At 31.6% G+C, this 25,904-nt stretch overlaps 1 protein-coding gene across 3 annotated transcripts in view; it reads right to left on the bottom strand.

The window, feature by feature from the left end:
- Positions 1-1,958: 1,958 nt before the first annotated feature.
- LOC148624668 (protein Wnt-11-like) overlaps positions 1,959-25,904 on the bottom strand; it is a 35,565-nt gene continuing 11,619 nt past the window's right edge. For all 3 annotated transcript variants that reach the window (XM_088567493.1, XM_088567492.1, XM_088567491.1), the window contains 4 exons: positions 9,582-9,814; positions 5,933-6,213; positions 4,142-4,434; positions 1,959-3,394 (listed from right to left, as the gene is read on the bottom strand). In XM_088567493.1, coding sequence (XP_088423619.1) covers positions 3,220-3,394; positions 4,142-4,434; positions 5,933-6,213; positions 9,582-9,814 — 982 coding nt within the window. In that variant the 3' untranslated portion in view covers positions 1,959-3,219. The remainder of the gene's footprint in view (positions 3,395-4,141; positions 4,435-5,932; positions 6,214-9,581; positions 9,815-25,904) is intronic.

Here is a 25,904-nt window from a genome sequence, read left to right as displayed (position 1 = left end):
TGGTTAAAACTATATACAGGAGATAAAGAATAATAAAATGAGGGAGGAGTATGGCAAGCCAAAGTGGACAAAAATAAATATTTTGTAATATTTGAAAATGAATTTCTAATATTACAAAATCATTTTTTTAATATTAGAAATTCAATTTGTAATATTAAAAATTCATTTTCTAATATTACAAATTCCTGATTTAGTAATATTATATAAAATCACACATTTTGTAATATTACAAATTGAATTTGTGATATTAGAAAATCAGTCACATTTTTTAATATTACAAAATGATTTTCTAATATTAAAAAATCCTAACTGAATACTACAAATCCATTTTCTAATATTAGAAAATCAATTTCTTATATTAAAAAAATGGTTTTTAATGTTAGAAATTCAATTGAATTTTTAATATTAGAAAAGTGTTTTGTGATATTAGAAATCTAATTTCTAATATTAGAAAATGAATTTGTAATATTAGAAAATCAGTCACATTTTTTAATATTACAAACTGATTTTCTAATATCAAAAAATCGTCATTGAATACGACAAATCCATTTTCTAATATTAGAAAATCAATTTCTAATATTCAAAAATAGCTTTTATGATATTAGAAATTCAATTAAATTTTTAATATTAAAAAGTGATTTTTTTAATATCAAAAATGTGTTTTGTGATATAAGAAATCCAATTTTTATAAATAAAAAAATGAATTTGTAATATTATTCATCCTCCTCGAAACTCCAATCTGCTTGCTAGTTATGATAATGTAGACCTAACTGGTTTGGTACCAAGAAGAACTTCTGTTGACTTTTCTGGCCTCCGGAAGACAATCTGATTATTCAATCTTTGAAAAAGAAAATTCCACAGGTACATTATATTTCAGAGATTTCAGGCTGAGTTTTTTTCTTTGAATTTTGTAATTTGAAAAATGTTGTGCTTATGTAACATGTGAGTTAGCACAGTAAAGACCGACTCCGTGTGTAGGTCTAAGACGAAGCAGACCTCTGTTCGAATGGTAAATTGTTCTCGGCCTGAAAATGCCTGAAATTTCTGCCATAGGACTTTAAACCATAATCATAATAGTGCATATATCAGGGTGGAAGGCTGTTAGCCAGTCTTGTTCCTATTTTGCTGCTGCATCAAGATCGCTTTGTAGTTTACTTGGCAATTGCTCTGCAATTTGATAGGCATGTATATAATACTGTCGTTAGCAAATATTCGTAGTTTGCTGTGTTAAAGATAGTCACAGAGGTCATTGATATATACCAAGAATAACATAAGAGCTAATACAATACCTTGTTGTACTCCGGTAGTAACAGAGACGTGACTTGCCGTTCAAGACTACGTTTTGAGTGCGGCAAGATAGAAATGCAGAATTCCATTTAAACTTTTTGCCTGAAATTCCATAGTAATTTAGTTTGTAGAAAGGATGCCAATGAGAAACTTTGTCAAAAGCATTAGCGAAGTCCATGATGATCAGATCAGTTTAGGTATTTGTAGTGCTAATGTTTTGGAGTTCTTGAACAAATGAAAGAAGTTGTTGGCGAAATCTGTACTGGAGATCATAAAGAATGTTTTTTACTTTTAGTGTTTCATGATGTTTGAGGTGACAATGAAGCTTGCAGGTAGGCTCGCCACCCCTTTTGACTCCGAACTAACCAATCGTCAGTTAATCCAATTAAATACCGCGTTTGGTGAAGCAGTGACTTCCGATTTTAAAGTCTTTGGTGCGACTCCGCCGAGCTCTCACTTTCTTGTGAACCTGTGAATATATTATCTTTATTTTACTTTATTTCGTTTTGTTTCTTCTACTGTTTATCTCTTTTAAAAATGATTTGGGTTTTTTTGTCTAATTTTATACTTTGTGATAAATGTAAGTACAATAAACTATACAAAGGAGTAAAAAGAGATATTTTGTGAGCAAATATAATAACACTAACGACTCCAACAAAAACAAAAAAAAAACAAATTCACAACATTTTAATTTGTCTTAAGATTTATATACAAGTGTTTCGATGAAAAATATTCATGATATACAAATAACATTTAAAACAATGCAGAATAAATTTAAACTGTATTTACAAAAACAAAACAAAAACAGAGCTAAAATTATTAGTGAAAACATTTTGCAGTGAACTTAAATGAATATCCAGACACTCAGAGGCGCTTAAATTATATACCACAGACGGAGACAACGTTTTTAGCCGTGGTAGTAGTACAAAACAGGGAAATCTCTGTCTAGTTGTCATAAATCTTTTGTTGTTGTTGCTCTGGTTAATACTGTTACGAAGGTTGTTCAGAAATAAATAAGCCAGATGACTATTCAAATGTAATATGACATAACAACGTCAAGGGTATTTGTATAGATTTTTATATGAAGTATCCTAGGTTTTATGATACCAATGAACTATTGTATTTTTTCTTTATTACATACTTTGATGTTAACACATTATTTAAGTCCACGTGATTAAAGGGTTACAACACCTAAGGGAAATAACTCTGCAAAGTATAAAATACTTAAACTTTAAGTATAAGTATCTAAGCATAAGCTAGTACTATATGTTCATCGAATTTATTACCATGAAACATTTGGTTATAATTTCTTGAAATTTAAATATTTGGCTTCTTTTTTCAAAGTAAAATACTGAATAAAATTTCAAGAAATTTAAACAAGCCAAATATTTTTTTTAAAGATGTTCGGTATATAATACCCCTTTGAACAACGTCTATGAGGCAAGTCTCTTATTATTGAATTCAAACTGTCGCTGTTCTTAATATGTTTTAGTTTGCCATGCACCCATGCGTATCCGTGACTAGCAAATGCAAAAGAAAGCAGAAGTAACAAATAGTTATTACAACTGAAGTACACATGAGGCCGATAAATAAGGAATCTCTTAAGTTGTCCGCGAAAACTGGAAATGGTCGAGTTCAAGATCTTGAAATGATCAAGTCCATAAATCATGAAGCAATCACGTTATTCCTGTATCCCAAAAATATCTGTTTGTGTGAATCTGCAGAACTGGGAAGACAATATATATCTAAATCTTTATTAGAATTTTGGTTCAGTTAAGTTGGAATTAACCATAATTATCCAAAATATCAAGATTATAAAGAACACCATAATGTCTTCATGATTGCGGACCTAGTTCCATCAAATAATAAACAAAATATTCAACAACGAGATTCATAAACAAAACGTACAAAATATAAACAATTTGAGGTATTTTATCGACAAACATTTAAATGGAGTGTCTTCCGGCACTGTTTACATTTAACATAACAACACCAATAATATTTGCATTCACAGCGCTCGACGATCTCTCGAGTGAAGCTCTTATACCCTCGCCCACAACATAGCGTATCACAGCCACCCCATCCTTGACTGTCTTTATTGCAGTACCTAAAATAGAATAAAAGAAAATAGGAACAGATTCATTGTTTTATTAATTTTCTCTTCCTCGGAAAGCGGACCGAAATATGAGTATCGCGGCGAGTGTTCCGGAGAAAAATCAAAGGTCTTATATAAAACAGTACCGATACAAGAGATCTCAACATACGTCGGGGTCGCGCTTTTAATATTTATACTTCTTATGTCTTCGCTTCTGAATATTTTCCCGTGTTCTGTCAGTTTCTTTACTTCGTCTTTGGTCCCAGACTTGTGAGTTTCGGAAACGTTTTAAGCGACAAAACTACACCCTTAATGAGTTTTTTTTTCATTTCTTATTACGATTATGTTTCTTTTAGGCGAAAATTGAAGGATAGTTATCATAGTTGAGCTCTTCCGTCTTAGCACTGTGCTATACTTATACTATTAACCATTCCTCATCAATTAAAATAGAAAAGGAAGTGGGTAACGATTAGTATGACACCAAACGCAAAATGTCACAGAGAAAAGAAAACAGCCAAGGTTATATTATATACCCTCGTTATCTTCTAAAACATGGAACTGCCAATATCCCTATTTTTACTTTATATTTGATAGATGTCGCTGTGTTTATATGCTATTTCTTCGAATGAAGCAATATTTACAAAGTTTTGGTTTTGCGTGTGTTTTTTTTTCGTATTTGTTGAACCTTAAACACAGACAATTTAGAGGTGTGGAGGGGCGTATTGTGTACTTCAGAAGATCTGATTATTCTTTCCGTACCTTCCTTTCGTTCCTTCTGATCCAGTTTTCGGATCCCGACTACAATAATCTGGAGATTTTGTATAATAAACTAAAGTGTCACTAGTCACAGTCTGTCTATGAGGGAAGAACGGAACAAATATTTTCTTTGAATTTCTTTTCTTCCGTTCGACTTCTACAGCAGAAATATATCTATCTTTTAGAATCAAGCCTATTGTTTCAAAGTTTGGCATAGATCTAAAACACGTCTTTATTGCACATGAACCCGAAACTCCGTGGCATTTGCAAGCAATCTTTAGACTGTCAGCGACTATCTGCAATGAAAATAAAATTCCAATTTAGCAACAAGCACTAACCGATTTGCAATCAATTTATAGCTGATAAACAGAAGCCCATGATTTCATCGCCAAAAGGTTGCATACGATGTCGTAATAATAAAACTCCCACACAATTCCTTCTAAAAACATATGGAATCGCAATGCATGGCCAAAATTTAGACAATCAATGTTCGTGGATACAGTGAAATGTCATGCTTATGATACTTGTTTTTCGTTGTTTTTCAGAATGTAAATGCATTTGAAACATTATGAGATTAGAACAGTATATTAATTTCAAAATATTTAACAACGTTCTAGAAAATAAAACAAGTACAACAATTACTAAAATGTGAATATGTAGAAATCGAAAGTAGCCCAATCAACAAACGAGCATTTCAAATTTCAAAGTGTGTAAATCCTAGCAGAGTGGGGCCGGGCCTTGTTTAATGGTAAACATAGAAAAAATTATTTCGTCTATGTTAATCTGTAAGTACTTTTCGTTTGGAAGGATCGATTTCATTGAATTAACATGGTGTGTAAATTGGCTTCTAAACATGTATTTCTGTTCTATCTTGTTTTCTTTATCGTCCAGAAATATCTGGTTTTTTTTCGGCAGTTAATTACTTTTTATCAAATGTAATCAAGACCACATCGACTTCGAACTTACTATTTCTTATTCGTTTCAAGCAAAAACATTTAAAAGTTATTTTTTATGCACAAAATTGTCAAAAACATCTGATAAACATGGCTGGCATTTCAAAAATATAAAAAAACATTATCAAAACTGCCAATTCTAACCGAATGTAACATAGACAAAAGTTCTCAACACCCTTCGCCAACCTTGTCATAAGTGATTTGATAATGTAAGCATTCGATAACAAATGTATATTTCCTGAATATTTTCTCGCACATAATTCAACAATGAAAGGAACAACCTGTTCTATTATCGTTTACTCTTAATTGGTAGAATTAGACAAACATACAGTTTCTGTATAGATATATTAAAATAGAACAAAGAAATACTAGCTTTTATGAATATTTCGTGGCTTTCCCTCTTTATCAGAGCAAAATTTCCTTTTTTATTTATTTTTTTCCCTCCTATACCAAAGACATCTAACAAGGAGAGAGAATTTAAGTGAAAAAGACCATCGGCTCACGAAGACAATACGTTTCCTTATAATTAATGCTGTTGTATATGACTGAACAAGTCTGTTCCAAACTTAAATCCCTCACAGCACGTTTATTTCACAACTGAGTGTTTTTGTATTCAACATAAACCTATCACTGATCACCGTCTGAATATGTTTGTGTGAACCATAATTAATGGGTTTTTTTTTTTCACAATACCATTTTTCACAGAAACTCCTACATACATTAGTCATATAAAATGCAAATAAAAAAAAACAAAAACAAAAGAACTAACAAATAAGCTATCCGAATTAAAATGGAGCCCTAAATAGATATTATTGAACCCACTTCTTGGCACCACAGTTACCTTTGCCCCGGCACCATTGTTATGCCGATTCATATCTGCTTTCTTTGATTTTTTTGGCTTGCCTTTCCGCATGAGAGAGGCTTCTGAAAATGTTTGTGTCAAATATAAACCGTATCTAACATTGTCACTACATCCTCCCCATTTATGTTGACCATCGGGAGGTTGATTGGGGAGGGTACCACAACTGCACTTTGTGGTTACCCCTAGACTACACGCTCGGGCAATGGAATGTACTAGGGCAGCCGATGCTATTCCGTACACGTACGCCTGTTCCCGTGTACCTGAAATTATATGAAAACTATTGAATTATTACTTTTTACGAATATCATTTCATTATTCATTTTGATTTTCTTGTTTTTACTTTGGTTTGGGTCTCTCTATAGTGTTTTTATCTTTTTCAGTTATTAGCGACTGGGACGGCATCAGTAACTAGAAAGGTAAACAATACATTTACCATGCCAGTGCACATGATCCGTGCACGAGTGTTGCTTATCTTGAATCCAAGTTTTCTGTATATTTTTTTTTAAATTTTTGCCCTGTTCCATCGTTTTGAAGTTGTTTGATCTTGTCCAGACTTATCTCCGTTTATTTAATTTTGTCTCGTTTTAGGCGTCATTTTCACTCGAATCTTTATGTGCAAGTTCGGATTTGAATATAACCACGTTCAAATCTTCCTTTTACTTTGTCAATTGTAAAAAAAATGAAGGCTTAACTTACTTTTTTAAAGAAACTTCAAATCTTCTAGGTGCAAAACGTGTTGTTATATTTCATTCAATGCAAAATCATTCTGATATTGTATGTCCCTATAACCATTTAGATTTATTTAATGTTATATTTATAATATATATTTTATTTACAGACACCTGTTCTATAGCATTAAAATTTGTGTTATTGCCATAAGCATTTAAGTAACACAATATTTTATATAACTTAATTTCTAACTGAAGTTTAATAATTCGTCCCTCTTGTCTATGATGTGTTAAAACATAAGTAGCAGAATATGCGTCTCTCGAAATCCATGAAATCAAGAAGACACGTGCTTCGATCACTTCGATGCATTCAAAATGTGGCCTAGATGCAAAAATGGAATTGATTTTTACATACATTTCTAATAATGTCATGCATGTTGCAATTTTTTGTTTAATTTTCATGAGATCAAGGTGCATATATAGCATAATTACTGTTTTATTGTCGCATATCTCCTAAAATATGTATCGTCTCGACTTATACGTTTAATTTGCGTGCATATGTACTAACCAAAGTTTATACCTGTCATTTTTATTCAAACAACATGCCCACAATAATCAGCAAAAATAACAGTATGGTATCAAAACAAAGAAACTTCAAATGTTACCGTCGAAAGGAATAAAATGAAGCTTTACTCGGTTAATTTCTTGCAAAAATGTTAATCTCTTAATATCTTTATTGCAGAATGTTGCGTAATTACGCACGTTTACCTAAATTGCATTCCATATTCATAAAGTTCTCTGCAGGACAATGTTGAAGTGACAAAATTTTCAAATACACCAAGGAGTCAAACAAGGAAACCTACTGTTCCCCAACATATTAATACACAATAGTGTTACAAAAGTTGACATTTTATGATTGATTTCCATTCAAATTCAGGGAGGTCTGAAATGAGATTGCTTTAACGTTCATTTTATTCTAAACTTTTAGAGTAAGTGATATCACTTTGCGAAGTAATAAAAGAAATATTTCAATCCTAGAGACCTTTTATTTGGCGACATAAGATTTTATTATCTTCACCTATTCACAGTCAAAGCCTTGATGGCATAAAATGATATTTAACACTTGGACGAATTTTGTTGTTTATTTTGGCAAATTTGGGAGACAAGACAACTATAAAATAAATGGGTACCTTGTGTCACAAGGTTTTACAAACTGTCAAATCATTTTAAAGTTCTAAACCAGTTTGCACTTTCTTGACTTTAAATTGTATACCTTCTCTATTTCAGAAGATGGCTATCAACAAAGTAACATATTTCAATTTCTAATTAAAGTTTTTAATAGGTTTAACACCTATAAGATATTTTACATTTCAACCTTTACCCTACAAAAATTATCTAGTATTGTTCGATTTTCAATTGAATTCTTGTTACAAAAGTTTATGGCTTAATGTAGGATTTACAATCTGCACTTGCTTACATGAATAATTGATGTTTTCTTGAATACACCTGTAAAGCACTTAAGTTGAATAGATACAAAATAAAAAGACTTTTATACAGTTAAGGCAAACTTGTCTCCCATTTGCTGTCAAAATAGGAGTGTCAATCTAATACCATCGTCGTCCGTTACACCAGTGTTACAAAAGTACCGAAACACGTGACCCATGAACTTATTAAATATTATGCGGTTGCCTGTCTTAATTTGTTTTAATGTGATTGAAAGGGTGTAAAATATAAATAATTAAATGATCAGAAGTTGCTTATCAGAGAATTTTATTTTAGAGAAATTGTCATTATCACTAACAAGTAAGCGCATCCTGCTGTGCAAGGCATAACACGTTATGCGATTTATATGAATGATAGTAAAATTAATTCTGAGCCAAAGACTATCAATGTAAAGAAACAGATAGCATACATCAGTATTTTTCTGTTTTATTCCCACCAACTGTATGGGCATATCTTCCTTTGATTTCATAATTTGATATGTTTACGCTATTAAAATGTCATTTCCCTGTTAGATATGTATTCACATCCGTTGTGATATATCAATTTGAACAAATAGGCTGTATTTTAGACCTAAATTGACAAGTGCAGATACTCAAAATATAACGTTATCTGCAATTAAAGCAGTAAATTTCAGATCATAAAGTTATAAATTTCAATCCTCAATGTCGGTTTTTTGTATGTTTGCTTATATTTTATACACTTCAAGATCAAAGTAGGTCGGAGTGAGAAATTATCACCGATTATCATGAATATTATGACATTTATTACCATGTTATTTTTTTGGCATAATCATTTATAAATTATCTTTTAAGACTCACGATACTGTTCGTTTTTTTTATTACTAAATTGAATATGGATGTACAATATCATTAAATTCAAATTAGAAAAATTAATATCAGGAAGATAGTAGAAATCAATTTCAAGTTGATCTTGTTTGTTATCACGCGATTAGCCACATGCATTTTGTACTTTCGAACGCAATGAATATTGAGAATAGCAGGCCTATTAGCAGAACAAATCGAATGTTTAGGCAATATTTGGACCTGTCATCCGATGCGTTTATCTTTCAATTTAAATTCAATACTTTGCATTCTATAATAATGATTATAGTATTATAATATAGAATTGCATCATCATACTTATGTATAAATACGTACGGATGATGCCTCTGAGTCGAAATTGTTGTAAGCAAACCATTATTTTTTGTCGTAAGCAAATAATTTTAGAACATAAGGTAAGAAGTCATAATTAGAAACAAAAATTTTAAAAAATGAATGATTAAAATGGTGGTGCAACATCACAAGGAAAACGACAACAAATCGATGATTATTTCTAATGACGTGTAATGTTGCTATGGCTACTCGAACCACTGACATTACTTTCAACCACAACCACCAATCAAATACTGCTTCAGGATCATAGATTTAATATATTCTTAAAAGATAAATATTACTCACCTCTCGATAAATCCCGTGATAATTTTGGAACTTTGAGCAATGAAGAACAATTCCACCTACGATCGGCAAACTGTTCCTGACATGTTTTACTAGCTATGTGTGCGGCATGTGAAAATGTCCTCATTAAATCTAAATTCGTTCTACACAATTTCACTTGTTTCTTTACAAGTCCTAAAGATCTGGTGCAATTTTGATATGTAGTCCAATCTGAATAACGCTTGTGATGCATCGCTCTGAAAAAAGATAGCATAAAGGTTTTCTGGTTTTTTTTTAATTGCACTAATCACATGTACAAAGACAGACATAAATAAAGCAACATTTTTAAATTTTACTTTTAAGTCTGTTCATGGATGTGTAGGGGGTTGATGTAAGTGAATTTATGCCTTTTATTTAACCAAATACAGTTCGGCTTAATTCATCGGTACTTGAGAATCGAGCATAATGCATGTATGCGAACATATGTTCCCGAACCTTAAAATAATTCACAAATATCAAAAGAAAGAGTTGACATAATGGTCAGAAAAAAATGTGGATACTTCTTTTAATTCCACACTTTTTATTCTATATTTTGGACGAAGGAAAAGAAATAAACATTTAACCCTTTGTTTCTTCGTCTTTTTTATTTTAAGAAATTAAGCTAGAGGCACCAGCTAAATAATTACACAAAACCAAAATAACTTGAAACACATTTGAATAGTTTGACTATTTTATATACATTTTTAAGAAAAATGTTTCAACATTTCAAAAATGTTCAAATGTTTTTGATCAATGCACTGAACCATTTTGCACCGATATTTTCATATTGTTTTTCAGTAGAGAAATATTTAAATATTTCACAGTTTGTATTTATTATTTAGTTGTATATTTCAAATATATTTCTGATTATTATTTTTGTTGTAGTTTACCGTACTGATACAATCAAGTTTTATAAGAACATGCTTTTATGTTGTTATTCTGTACATTTCATTATAGGATTATGTTTCATGATTCATATTTTGTAATTATATACTGTAAAGGTAGAACAAGGCATATTTATATTTGAGTAGACCTAGTAGGAAAAAAAATATAAAATGTAATTTTGACATTATTTTAAATCGATATTCTGATTTATTTTCGAATGCTTTAAACTTCACCAAACTGAATTTTATTTCTTTTAGAATAGAACAAATAGAACATGACCTGCAACTTACAACATTTTCCAGAAAAATGGCACTCCAAATGTTCTACTAGTTCCCAGGACTTTTTAAAACATGTTTTGTCTATTGTATTGATACCTTGAATAATTTTTCCAGATCAAAAATAACTTTTGGCTATACTCTTAGCATAAATATCTCTGTTTAGTGAACTATAGTGGTTCTATTTTTGCAGTGTAACCGGTGATGAAGTTAGGTCACAGCTAATGTTCACCAATACTCTCAGAAACACAAACTTCATAACCACTCTTTCGTTTGACGTTTAGTGTTTGCACTCATGAGATTAAAATTATACAGATTATGTTTGACACTGGTACTTTGTAAGAATTATTGTTTTTGATTTGGCTAATTTAAGTGAGACATTAATGTATGGTTTTCTCCAAAATACAGATATATATAGCATGTGCCAGTAACAAAAACTCTATTGTCTGGGTTTGTCGCACAATAACTATAGTTCCACAGAAAAGACTATCGTTGAGTCATAATATAGCACATGTAGGCCAAAATTAATTGTTCAGTGTGTTTTTTTTATACCACGAATCACCTTAACTATTGGCAGTGGTAGAATTGCTATATGTCTTTTTGATTGGTATTAAATAGTACTTGAAATCATTGCTGTTTTAAGTTAGCATGCTCTAAATAAACCCGTAAGTAGTACTTGCTTATTTTTGCAACTTGAAGAATTCTGTTTTAAAAGGTGTCTGTATTGTAAAAAGTGTTGCATTGGCAATCGTTTTTAGGAAATTTTTTTCTAAAGCTTTATCAGATGTTCGGGTTCTTGTATTGTTAAGTATAGAAATCTCACATTATAGTACAATAATATATTTTAAAGAATTAAACATGCTGAAATATATACTCACCTTCTTGAACTTTAAATCGGGTGTAAAGTGTCATAAGTGATTTACATATTTTTGTGGTTTATAAATCATTCTACATTTAAGTTCAATCCATTCAATAAAATTATAATTTATATGATACTAAATGTTTTATGCTTAGAGTAAAATCGTTGTCGCGCCAACACGGAAACGGAAGATTAGTGGTAAATGATTTTGATAATATACATGTATTTGTTTAAAAAATAGTATTTCGGACCAAATATATCTGCTTGAAATCCTTCTTTTAGTTCCCTGTTCGGATGCAGCGGCAACACATTTATGTATATCTACTAACTAACATATGACGGAAAGAAAATAACAGAAAAAAATCGCGCTTTTGGTGTAATAGTCTATGAATAAAATTTAAAGCTCTCTTGAATTATGGTTTTGCTTACTTGAAGCTCAGATAATCAAATGTGTATAAGTTCAGACGGTCATTTATACGTATTGCAATAGAGTAATCAAGGGAACCAAGGTTATAGCGGTAATCAAAAGAATGTAATCCAGGGACAAAGACCAGACATGGAAAACAGACATACACAACAAAGAACATAAAGTAACTAAAATCATACATACAAAGTAACAAAAGTAAATGAGCAGCTCGGACTCCACTAAAAACTGGGAGCATGGACCAGGTGCACCGGTAGGGTAAGCGTCCTCTGTTTTTTCTAGAAACACCCGCCGAGTTGCTCATAAAAAGTCAAGTCCAGGGTAGACAAACGAGAAAAGGAAAACTATGACCCGTTGTCATAGTTAGGAAGGTCGAATTTGGATCGTCAAAAATTATTGCCAAATTCATATGGTCCATTGTATGCTACATATTATATAATTCATGTATTGTACATTTTATATTCGAAAACACAATGGTAATATCAGACTTTCGAATTCATATTTCGATATCTATTCTTCAGCTCTGATTCATTTCTTATATTTTATTTTTTGAGAGATATATATTCGTAAGTACAGTTTTTTTTATCAAAATAGTTAGGTTTTCAGAATATTTTCAAATGTTACATTTCAAAAATATACTTTCAGAAAGTTACATTTCAAGTGTAATATGTGTTTCTAGAAGAAATACAAATGTATGTCCAATGTATTTAAATCTTTATGTACTGCATTTCTGCAGTTCTTGAAGAATACGAATCGGTGAACTCAACATACGACACACGAGACCAAAGGCATGACATAGATATCTAAAGTATGACAATAGACCAACTTACATTCGTAAGAAACATTTCTCATGAAAGAAATGTACAAGGGAATTCATAGTTATGACACGATTTTGGCATTACATCAGCAGAATAATGAGAATGTCAATGGAAAAAATAGTATCTTAAAATTTATATATCTCATAACATTATTTAATGGATTCTTTGTGACAGTATAATGGCTACCTGTCGTTTTGTTTGCCAAAATACTAGTAATTCGAATTCAAAGAACCTTGTTAGCGATTGCTTGTAATTAGAATTAATCTGCTTTATATTGATTCAGACAATAGTTTGTTTATAAGCAGTTGAACTCTTGTTTTTCTAGTGCATTCTACAGAAAGAGACTTGAGGGTATTTTTTTTCAATTTAGAATTCTTGCTAAAATTTTAACGTTATACACCGAGGATTTCGTTAATATAGAGAGGAAAGTGGAAACGGGAAATCTGTCAGAGACAACAACGCCACCAGTCGGTAAAAAAACACAGAAGGTAGTCTATGGCGCTTCAGTGAACGGTTAGATATTCCCCACACCCAGAGTTGTCTTTGACTGCCCCCTGAAAAACAAGCAACATACACCGGTTCAGCAAAATAGCCATTACATTATACTCTGAGCATATGAGTAGTCAATTTTCACAACCACATAAGATTGAAAAGGGTTTATATATATGGTTTTTTACCTGACAACCAATATTAAACGCTGTTCAAAAGATGTTTTAGTCCCCCAATAGGGGACAAAAAAATTAAGCATAACAGGATGTATATTCTTAGTGGTTTAACTATTTTGTAGCTTCCATTGACGTTGAAACACGGTGTTCATTCGGGTTGTGAGTTTTTTGAAAGTCGATACTTTTCCCCTAAAACTATTTTGTGTTAAATTTTGAACGTAAGGAAAGAGTTCAAACAAATATTTGAATTGTGTGATTTGTGTTTAGCATTTTCTGCTATACCAAAGTGCCATCAGTACAACAAATATGACGTAATTTCTATTTTAATGTACGATTTACTTGCACTTAACAGAAAAACAGATGTGGGAGGACAACTGTCCTATAAAATACAGATCAATGTAAGAAACAAGCAGACCCAAAAATTGAAAAATGTTACATTGCTGAAGCTGAATTGATTTCGGTGAATTGATTTCGGTACACCCTAGAAACAAATATTATATATACTTAATAACATGGATCTAGGATTATGAAGCTATATCATCCAATATTTTAGATTACTATATCTACCAATGCACTTCAAACAGAATCTAAATTCCGCTAACCAAAATAATGAGAGAAAATTAGCCCTTCACCATCGAATCTAAACAATATATATATCAACAATAAAATATTTCGCATGGTTTTGTTAAATTAACCTGGTGCATGTTTCTTATGTGGAAATGTACTTAAAGACATACCAGCTCACATTCCAGTAGGTATAAAGAAAGACCAGTGTATCTGTTTGGGTGGATGGGTCTAATAGATTGATCCCTATAATTGGTTTGTATTTACAAATCGAAAAGATAAAAAATGCATAAAACATGAGTGGGCACACCTGTCAAAAATTTTATCGAAACAATATGTAAAAAATGCAGGGTATTTTGTCCAAGTACGATCATTTTCTAAACATGACAAGACATCCTAGTAATTATATTTTTATTAGTCATTCTGATCTATATATTGTAAAATTTTAGTTTTGAAATATTATTAAACTCAAAACTTGCTTTTCAGTTTCTATTTCGTAGACTTTCTACGTTTCAATATCTTATTTTCTAATAGATTTTTCTAAACGACAGTTACTATAATCAAGAATCGCAAAGCGCCCATACCAAGTTAGTGCACCCCAACCGGAAAATAGAATAAACTCATTAATTATAACTTCTCGTTAACATAATACTTTTTGTAATTTTTTTTAAAGACAAATCACCTGTAATTCCTGTTTCAGCGTTGTTTTTATTCAAACTTAAAATAACTCTACAACAATCTACTTGCCAAGCAAGTGTCTTAGACAAGTGTCTTAGAATTGTTAAACTAGGGAAGCAAACATTTGAACTTAATGTGATTTTGAAAGTGGTATTCAATTGTGACATGGGATCCTCGATTTTGTATCAAGTTAATTATATTAATATGTTTTAACAATATCCCCACAAAGTACTCCTTTATACATTTTTTTCTGTAGTACTCAGAGATTTATGTCATATTGTCATCTTAAACTATCCAGCGAAGCACGGCTAACAGAAGTTTTATTGATGAAGCATACCTTCCCATGTTATTTATTCAAATACATGCTTATAAATTAAAAAAATGTGGATTTACAATACAAAGTCACTCTACTTACGTGTCTTGGAAATCTTCGTGTTATACTAGTATATACCAACCACGCTTTATTATCAGTTTCTGATATTTTGGGCAGCAGACTTACCCGATATATGTGTCAATATTTAAAATAATGGTGAAGATTTGAAGAAATATCTCTGTACGACTTGGTTATCTGTGTTTATATTAATCTTGTTAACTAATATCAAGTTAGAAAAGTCATTATCTCTGGACTACACAAGCGTATTTTGGATGAGATGCATTACTTTTGAAATACAATAAAGAACTCATTTGAGCGAGTTTATTAATGATAAAGAATACATTTTATTTCAATTGAATAAATTATCATTTAAATACCACTACTTGGAAATTAATATTTTGTAAAATACAACTTAGAAGTGGAGATTACATTGTACAAAAATATCATTACCTTCTGAAATGTTAAAGAGAATGTAGAAAGTATTAGTTTAATACTAAAAAAACTAATTTGCATTTAAACTTGTACGAATACGTATCATCATTGCCAATCTATATGTTAACCAATGTACAACTTCTAACTTATTAGACGTGTACAAAGGTGTTTCAAATTATACAAACCTTGTTGCTACCGTATGGAAGACCTCTTTTCGCAAGAATGTGTGTATATAACAGAATGGTTTTATTTAGTACTTTGCTTACTCCATGCACAAAATAAATGAGTACTTACTGCAATATTCAAAGCATGGTTTTTAGCAATGAAACAAAGATAAAAACCAGAATACAGCCAGGAAATACCGCTCTACAAACAATGTAAAGAGAAAATTTGAATGGATAAAATTTCAGATAAAGCTCGCTACATGCATTTCATGCATATGTAGGTGAATCGCATGAATAAATCTAATTTTCGGCTTACAAGTTTGACAGCATTAGCATCAAATCTGTACTTGAAAAAATAACAAAATTAAGAAGCCATTTGAAAAACACTAATTAATTTAGTATTTCATTGTATTGTTAAAGACGGCTCTAGTGTTGTTGTTTTTTTTCCCACAGAAAGAGCGACTGAATGTTCCTTATCTTATACTTTTGTTTCTTATACAAACTTTTGATACAGATAATACGTCAGTTTATTTTTGTAGAAAACTATTATAACTATTCAATCTCTTGCACAGATGTGTATTTGCCATTTCAAAGTTTTTATACCTCTGTAATACTAACTACTGAACTCCGCCTCTTCATACAAATTAGTATATTTTGTAAAACAAATCAGAAAAAGCTTTCGGAGTCTTAATGATGAGTGCCCATGTCTTTTGAAAATATTCACAACCTGAATAGCAGAGCTAAAAAGTAAGCGAAGGGATACGCAGTAACTCATGCAGAAAATGGTCATGATGTCTGCGAAGGAGATTGGTAAATATGCTGATGACTTATTCTACATTTTTGCAACAACAAAACCTTTAAACACAACGTGTTTGAGAATGTACTGGCACAGTTTAAGAGACTTGTAGAAACAAGGAGGACATATAATATTGCCAGCACATAGTAAATATTATCCCACTATTTTTCCCAATGTGAAGCTAAAATCATTTTGATGGCATGGAGAAGAGTGACAAGAGTGGACGATTCGAAGTATATTTTCAACGTCTCAAACAATTCAACTACATTTTTTTTTCAGTTTATTGTAAAGTTTCCTATGCTTTCTGTGTAATTTATTTCATTATTACGATTTCGGTAAATCACAAACCAAACCTATCGTCGAGAATTCACGAGTATGTCATCTCTGATGAATGAAACATTTTTAAAAATAAATTTGGAAAATGACATCAAGAGCCAGCGGTCCTTTTCACAAAAAATCGTAAGTGTAAAATTAGTCGTAAGTTATGATGTCGTAATAGAGTTAAGTATTATGACGTCATAACTTTTGACAAATTATGACTAATTTTACCCTTACGATTTTTTTGTGAAAAGGGCCACAGGATCTTTCATGGCCAGCCTCTCAACTGTTGCATCTTAACAGTTGGATACCAGTATCTATTTAGTTACATTCAGTTGTAATAAGTTACAATTTGTTGGTACACTTTTAAAATAGTAATCAAGGGAACCAAGATTTTAGCGGAAATCAAAAGAATGTAATCCAGGGACAAAGACCAGACATGGAAAACAGACATACATAACAAAGAACATAAAATAACCAAAATAATACACACAAAGTAACAAAAGTAAATGAGCAACTCGGAATCCACTAAAAACTGGGAGCATGGACCAGGTGCGTCGGTAGGGTAAGCGTCCTCTGCTTTTCTAGAAACATCGGCCGAGTTGCTCATAAAAAGTCAATTCCAGGGTAGACAAAAGAGGAAAGGAAAACTCTCAAACGTTTAACAAATCAGTTTTCATGGTGCAGATGGATACACCGTAGCGATCCACGAGATCATGATGACGACCATTTCCTTTACCATCGTTCTCTAAGTGTAGGTCAAGATATGAGACTAATAAAAGGGAGAGAATATAACCAGACAGAATAAATGAAATTGTTCAGAACTAAAACGTAGACAATACGGATTCCTTAACTCTAATATTCCCAAAGATACATAGACGTCAGCCAAGTTGAATTGCACCGAAAAATGTATAAGACTCGTTAATTTAAACTTCTTTAGAAGATGATGTATTTTGTGATTTCAACAGACAAATCACCTGAAATTAACGTTCTTATTGAATCTTAAAATAACTATAGATCTATCATAATCTCATGGAAGTCAACAGGAAATAACGAAAAACAAACTATTACACTGGATTATTGTCTAAATAATAACACGATTTATGTTAATCTATTATTTTCTTGAAAGCGCGTTTAGAAAAACATAGGGTATAATAGTAGACAAAACATTTGCACAAGAACTTCTGTAATGCTATCAAATAACAATAAATTTTCTCAAGCACTATCACCGAGATAATCTACAGGATATTTTGTTTATCTTCTACTGAAATTGTGGCTCGGGGTTTGTAAAGCCAAAAATCTTTATATCATTTTATAGATTGTAGATATTTATATCGAATACTGAATGATTGTATGTTTTGTTTTAATTCGTTAAGTTTTTGTTTTGCTTATTACCATGCTAGAAGATTGTAAAATATTTTCATGAATTGTGACAAGGCTAGCATATATATACACGTTGAGTTCACCCATTCTAATAGCGGTCAAATGACGTTAGCCTTTCAGTGCACCTAGGTTGTCTCGCAATGTCTGGTTTCTTATAATTTTGGTGTTAGTTTTGTGGGGTTTCCCCCCCTTGATATTTGAATGTTGTCCGTTATTTCTTTGAATTTTGTATTCACACTTCAATTTTACCACTCTACATTTGGTATAGTCAGCATTTCTTGCACACGTAAAAATTAAGTATGCATTGAAATCAAGTGGAAAAAATACATTAATGCAATGAGATAATTACTAAAAACAAGTAATGTTCAGCCTTTACACTTTTCATTTATTTGAATGTAATAGGTTTGTACAATAATAGATTCTTAATGGTAATTAAAATGGAGCCATTAAGAGCAATTGCATATAAACTATCATCTTATACATTGTGTAATGCATGACATGAAGTAGTCTTATTTATTATGATTGCGTATTTTATTTCTGTCTATTATTTCAATATTCAAAGCAAAACTTTCATGTCAAAATGTTAATTTTAATTAGACTAAAGCATTACTTGATGAGAAAGAGTAATCGAGGGAACCAAGGTTATAGCGGTAATCAAAAGAATTCAATCCAGGGACAAAACTAGACATGGAAAACAGACATACACAACAAAGAACATAAAGTAACTAAAATCATACACATAAAGCAACAAAAAGGAAATGAGCAACTCGGACTCCACTAAAAACTGGGAGCATGGACCAGGTGCACCGGTATAGTGAGCGTCCTCTGCTTTTTCTAGAAACACCCGCCGAGTTGCTCATAAAACGTCTAGTCCGGAGTAGACAAAAGAGGAAAGGGAAACTATGACACGTTGAACAAATCAGTTTCCATGGCGCAGATGGATACATCGTAACGATCCACGAGTTCTTGATGACGACCATAAAACTTTTGTAGTGATGACTTCAATCTTGTAGCAACAACACCCTGCTCCAGAAGAAAAAACTTAATTACACAATATTTAGAGGGATTCATTTGGAGCAATGCATTGCAACAAAATCCTCCTCAACCTCTGAAAGTGAAAACTAATATAAATCAGTTTTGATAATGAACATTATTATTTATTGGGTTGTTTACTGCATTCCGAAACAATGTATTTGTTTCCAACATTGATACATATAGTATCATTTTTGTTTAGTCCGTTTCAATGGAATTGAATTAAGTTTTCCTTTTTTTTTCTTGATCAAAAGACGCTCAGTTTGACAGCTAATTCCTACATTTTTCTGTAACAATATTATAAATACTGCAAATCAGTAAGTACGAGAAGAAAATGCATGTTATTTTTAAATTCATATTCTTCTGAAAAATGTCGATTACTCAGCATTGACATTAAATTTTTTAAAGGGCTAAAAAATCGGGATAAACATACCTACCCCATAATCATTTATAAATGGAGGTAAAACAACGTACCATCTTAAAACATATTATTTTTAAACGCGAATAAAGAGTTAGATCTGCACACTTTTAAAATAGTACGAATTAACAGTGCACACAACCTTAATTCAAAGGCTGCCAAAAACCTTGATCTGTGATTTTCATAATTAGGAAAAAATTTGAAACGATATAAAATAGCAGAATTAAAATATGTAAGTTAAGGATAAGACCCACTTCTTTCCATGCATTACAAATGTGTAAGATCATGGTTTGTGTGCCAATTATTAAGTACAATCTGCGGCAGTTATACAGTGATAACTAGCTAATTCAGACGAATTGTAATTTGCCGTAGAAAAATATATAAATCCAGATGGCGGAGAGATGAAAGAAGTTGGTTTGTACGACAAATTAAACAATCTCAACAGGATGATTACCAAGGTACAATGATAATCTAACGCAGATAATGCTCGATTACTTCGCTACTTATAGCATAATGAAATGTAGTAAACTATTTTATATTTTATCTGTTCAGGAATCATTCAATTACAATAGGTCACTGATCTTGGATACAGATATACCATGTTAAACTGGCTAATAGACCTTTAAGGTGAAACCTACACGGACTCTTTTCATGAAAACATTTAGAATGATCGAAGCGTGCGATGATTTTAATGAGCGGCTGCCCATTGTAAGAAGCAAGAATCATTGTAGGGTTGTGTGTATTAATGGGATGGTCCGAATATCATTGACTAATTAGCAGAAATGAACATTAGAAGCCTTTGTTTTAAGACCAAAGGGGTCACCATTGCATGCTAATGGCGAAATCTTTTCTCGTCATCTTGGTAGGTCCAGTTAACTACTATCTGTATTATAAATATAGCAAGGCGTCAAAGAATTCGAAACGTTCTAATTAAATCTGCATCGTCATATCAAAATAAATAAAAAATATATCGTGGATGAGATTCTTCCTTTATGGCCATTATGCATAAAGGCATTTGATAAAGATATTTGACTCTATAAACAAATTAACGTCATTCAAATACAATCTGATTTGATTGAAAACAATATATTAAGGGATCTAGTATGTGAGAAAATCAACTATGGTAGAAACATGAGATCAAACATTATATTGTATAATATTAAATATTCATATTCATTTTATTTAAGTATTACATAATTCTCCTGTATCGCATTACACTCGACCTAGGTTCATCGCCTGCATGTAAAACATACTGAATACTCAGACATACTTGTCGTATTTATACTATATTGTATTTATCACTTTGATTTATTAGTGAAAAACTTAATCTAACACTTTGGTGTGAATGCTTACATTTTTCCTACAACCACTATTTAATTGGTTTGTGTATATTTTCTCACCGGTTTGTTCTGTCATGAACAATGTAATGGCATAGAAATATGGCCTAGCACTGTCTCGTAATATGGCCGAAGTAAGCGCAAGACTAACATGCATGACGCCATGAAGATTCAAATGAACATCTATAGATATGAAACACACCCTTTTTAACGTAAATACTTAAGTTACACGAAGGAGGGATTAAATTCAATGTCAATAACCATATCTTAATATGATAGTTATTTCTTCAGTGTCAGCAGTGAAAAATGATGACATTGATTTTTCAAGGTTCTACTGGCAATGCACAGCGATTAAACTTTTTACTTATAAAAGTGAAAAGACGACGTAAATTTACCTTATCACCTGCATATAGCGAGATACACAAATGTACCAAAACCAATACCATATCCATCAAGTCTCTCGAACAGATTTTTCTCTGTAAGTGGCTAGCTAATCATTGTACTATTTTCTGGGTTGAATTGATTTTACCACATAACATTTTGAACTAATGTCAATGCATTATCTAGGATTGATGTGAAAACAACTGAGCAAAAACACACAGAAAACTAAAAGACAATTAAGCAAACCCATACTTTACAGAGTCCTTAATGATTCTACAAAAACATAGTTCTTAATGTCAAGTTCTGTCTTCGAGGTGGATATGGACAACGTCAGTCAATTGTCGACAAAGTCATGATGGCGAATGATTGAAATGCACAAGTCTATATGTAAATAAATTAGAATTGTACAAAACAAAGTATACAGGAGGGTCTATGGTTATAGCTCTAAAATCAGGCTTTCTCAAACTTCAGAATAAATGAATTGCATAATGGTCTCGATAATAGTGTAGTGTTTAGACTTACCCTTAATTACATTGATTTTCTAAACAAGCCAGTTTGTGCTTTCTTGTACTTTGTTTACGCAACTAAAAGCACATCTAAGCGTATTCAACACACTGATATGTCTTTGAGGTAGTTTCAATATTGACCTGATAAATAGACCAGAATTTGGTCAAATGAATACAAGAATTTTGTAATTAAACTAATGTTTTCGCATCTTTGTGTGTTCTAAAGCCTCCCTTACGCTTAAAGATAGTTTTTGATATTGACTTGATACAAAGTTTGAAATGTGGTCTAATAGACGAAATAAGAAATTCCGCGATTATTCAGATGAGTTCATGACGCAACTTAATTCCAAAATACACACTTTGTTCCACTTTATACTAAACGTTCTTACGAACTTCTGTGCAACTTTGAAGGCAGAGTTTTATACTGTATCCAAAGTAATTAAAACAGATGTAGACGCACTAGAGTTAATTGAAACAAAACTGTAGGAATTAGCTCAATGTAATTAATCTATCACAAGTATACAGATGCCCCAATCTCGTTATATCATTTGTTAAAGCATATTTACAAGGAGTTTGATTATATTTTATTACGATGCATTCATGAAGACTATTCAGAAACGTTTATCGAATCATTTCCATGACATTACAAAGAGTTTTGCCAAACTTTTTGCTGCCAGTCATAAGCAAACAGCTGTGCCCTCAGAGCTCACGATCCTTTGCTAAAATAGCAATGAAATGTGTCAAAGATATTGCGTAAAGACCGAGGGGGTGGCGTGCAAACTTTTTGGTTTTGCTTTCAAGATGCAGTTTCGGCATGGTGTTTGCATATTGTTTTAATACTTGGATAGCTTCTGATTTGACATTTTAATGGCTATGCATAAAGGAACTATTTATCCTTATTTCGTTTCCCATCTGTTGCAAAAAATGTTAAAGAAAATTTGTGTTAAATTTATTTCGTTTCAAATACTGCAGTTAGATTTGTTTTATGATTCGCCAACACACATACATTACAACTTGGGTGGGTTTGGTCTAACACCTTCCACGATGGACACGTGCATACGATGACTAATGGTCGTAGCTGCACATCAATATTCATAGAGAATTTTTTTTATCTGGACTCACTTAACAACCAATAGCTTAAAATAAAAGTGAAATCGAATGTTACTAATTTTATTCCGTTTAGCATTATGGAGTGTGGCTTGGAAATATACATGATGATGTAGAATAACTGTGTTGTAATTATAATTATAAACTCTACTTGGACAGGATAATTAATTTTCTAAAAATTTGGATTTTTCGCAATTATGTCGGTCCCGACTTTTAATAAGCCATTTTAAAATATAAAAAAAGGCCAAATGCTCGTCTTTAAGTCTTTTCACTGTGTGTTGTACACTCCCAAATCAATAAAATTTGAGACTCCACCTTAACAATATTGTTTATACATATAAAGCATTGGTGCAATTATAAAAAGTTTGCTCCTAAAATTCAATGTGAACCCGATCAATATTGAGGTTACACACCTCCCAGCCAAATTGTTTAGGCAGTCACTTAGAATGCATGAACATGGATATAGATGTCTTTCAACTGTCTGTAATTTTAAGGTAATAACTTGTGGAAACAAGGTTACTGACCATGCATTTTCATCTTCATTCTAATGTTAATTACTTGCTTGATATTGTGTATTTGCTACTTTCAGGTGCGGGCCTGGCGTACGCCCCTAAAATTGGGAAGAAAATTGCTTGCAAAAAATTTTGATTTTCAACACTCCAGTCCCTAAGGGTTGTATTGTATCGCTTTGTTCGACCTTTAAAATCTATTTAAGACCCTGAGATCCTGGATTACTGTAGACTGTTTGAACTTAAATGTTCATGGCAAAAGTAAAATATCGTTGGGAGAGATTGTGGATACGATAACTGACGCCATCATACGAAGCATTAATGATATAATACATTTTATTTTTACATGTATTAATGTAAATTTCAGAACCATATATATTTTATTTCATATTTTAGGATAACTAAACATTTAACTATTTTTGTCAGGGTAGTTATCTGGAATTGAAAGAAAAATTCTCATTTAACTTCAAAAATACATTCTAGTGCACTTTCATCGTAGACATTCTAACCAGAACTCCAGAATTCTGTTGAAGTGTATAAATCTACGTTTCGATTTAATCTGTTTGAATTATAAGGGGAAAACTTTAAAGGCACCTTGAGTACTTATCTATCAACGTGTAGTTAGATGTTATATCGAAGTAATCAATTGATGGCTGATGTCAACCTTAAATCCATTACAGATCAAATGAGTTTTCATTTACACACGTGTAATTTCTAGTGTTCTGTCTAATCCATGTAATTTAGGGAAAAAAATACTGATTAAAATGCTTAAAATGAGGTTATAAGATATCATTCAACTATGTGCAAATATTTCTTTTCAGTTTATCTCGCTGCATGTAAACACCGTCATTTGCATGAAATGTCCATATAAAATATACTACTTCAAACTTTCAAATACTCTAGTTTGTTTCATTATGCTTTCACATTATCACTTCTCGTAAATTATATTCCTTTTGATACAAGTTGAAGAATACCTCTCGAAATTTCTGAATGGAAAAGGCGACTTAAACTTCAAAGAGTTCAAAAAGACGATTAAGCTCTTCAGCCAATGTTTAATTTGTAATTCTAGACTGGAAAACTTGTCACCTTTATGGCCCTATTTAGCTTTCAACAACTCTAAATTTACCTAAGTTTATTTAGTTTGTTTTCATTCTTTAATGATAACATCGTAAGACGCATGCTTTCATCCCAGCATAGTTTTGCAGTTCGCAATCTTGTCCTTTTCTAATCTGCTTTTATCATAAGCAAAGCCGTTAACAACCATGCTTTTAGCTTATTCACTTCCTCATTCGTCTGAAGTTCTTAATATCGTTAAGCTAACGATAGATTTGTGGTTTTCTATCTATAGCGTCATGCTTTCAAATGCACTTTGATTACGTCCAGTGACGGATCAAGAGGAAATGGAGGCTGGAAATTTACTTTTTTTTTTAGATTTTCTTTATCTAGTACATATGAGCAAATATAGGCAAATTGTACCCTGGTAATCCCCACCCCTTTACAAAATTTCTGGATCCGCCCACGATGTCATCACAGATTTCAAATGCATTCAATCACGGCATTGTGACGGTCGATGTTGTTTAAAAATCTCGTGTTTTCACCACTTGCACGTGAGCATAAACTGCTTCGCGGTTCTTATAGTGTAAACTGTCTAGAAGTTGGTTATATCACAATTCCTTAAACGTTGTTATATTCGTGTTTCAGACATTAGGTCAAATAATACATTCTCGTCTTTTCTTTGTATTTGATTAAACATTTTATTACAACGGATATTGTTTCAACCCTTGAAATTCGGTTCTTGAAAACGCTCTTCAACATGTAGACAAATCGATATTTTTCGAAGAAAGATCATTAATTTAATCTAACTTGCATATGCACTTCACGTTCAAAGAATAAAGATGAAGATAAATTTAAATTCTCCCCTGCAATTTTCCAGGCCTGATACAATGTTTACAGTTATTCGTATATTGCCTACATATTTCGTTCAACATGCTCGTGTTTATTTGATGCATATCAAAGAACTTGCATATTGTTTTTTCTCGTAATTTCTTAGTTTCTTAGGTAATAATACTGTATACAATTTAGTGTGATGAGTTTTATAGAAGATTTATGATAAATGTCATTTTGTAACGGTGGGTTTTTGGCATTCTCGTCTAATTTTGTCTGTCAAGATAAAAATAGGATAGGTTTTCATTCTTATTATTTCGTGTTTTTTTTTTACTTTAACATATTGTTTTATGTACTCAGTGATTTAAAAAAAAGAAAGAATTATCACTCGAAAACAGACATAAAAAATGCGGTACAAAAAGTTAAATGTTGGTTAATTGTATTTTTATGTACCTTTTTGAGAAAGTGACTAAAGCTTTGATGAGTGTAAAAATTAATTT

The sequence above is a fragment of the Perna viridis genome, chromosome 2 (assembly GCF_037379345.1).
Source record: "Perna viridis isolate PV_CMFRI_1.1 ecotype Kerala chromosome 2, ASM3737934v1, whole genome shotgun sequence".
In the NCBI taxonomy this organism is placed as follows: domain Eukaryota; kingdom Metazoa; phylum Mollusca; class Bivalvia; order Mytilida; family Mytilidae; genus Perna; species Perna viridis.
The sequence above is the reverse complement of the archived record's forward strand: the minus strand, read 5'-3'. Positions and strand labels throughout refer to the sequence as shown.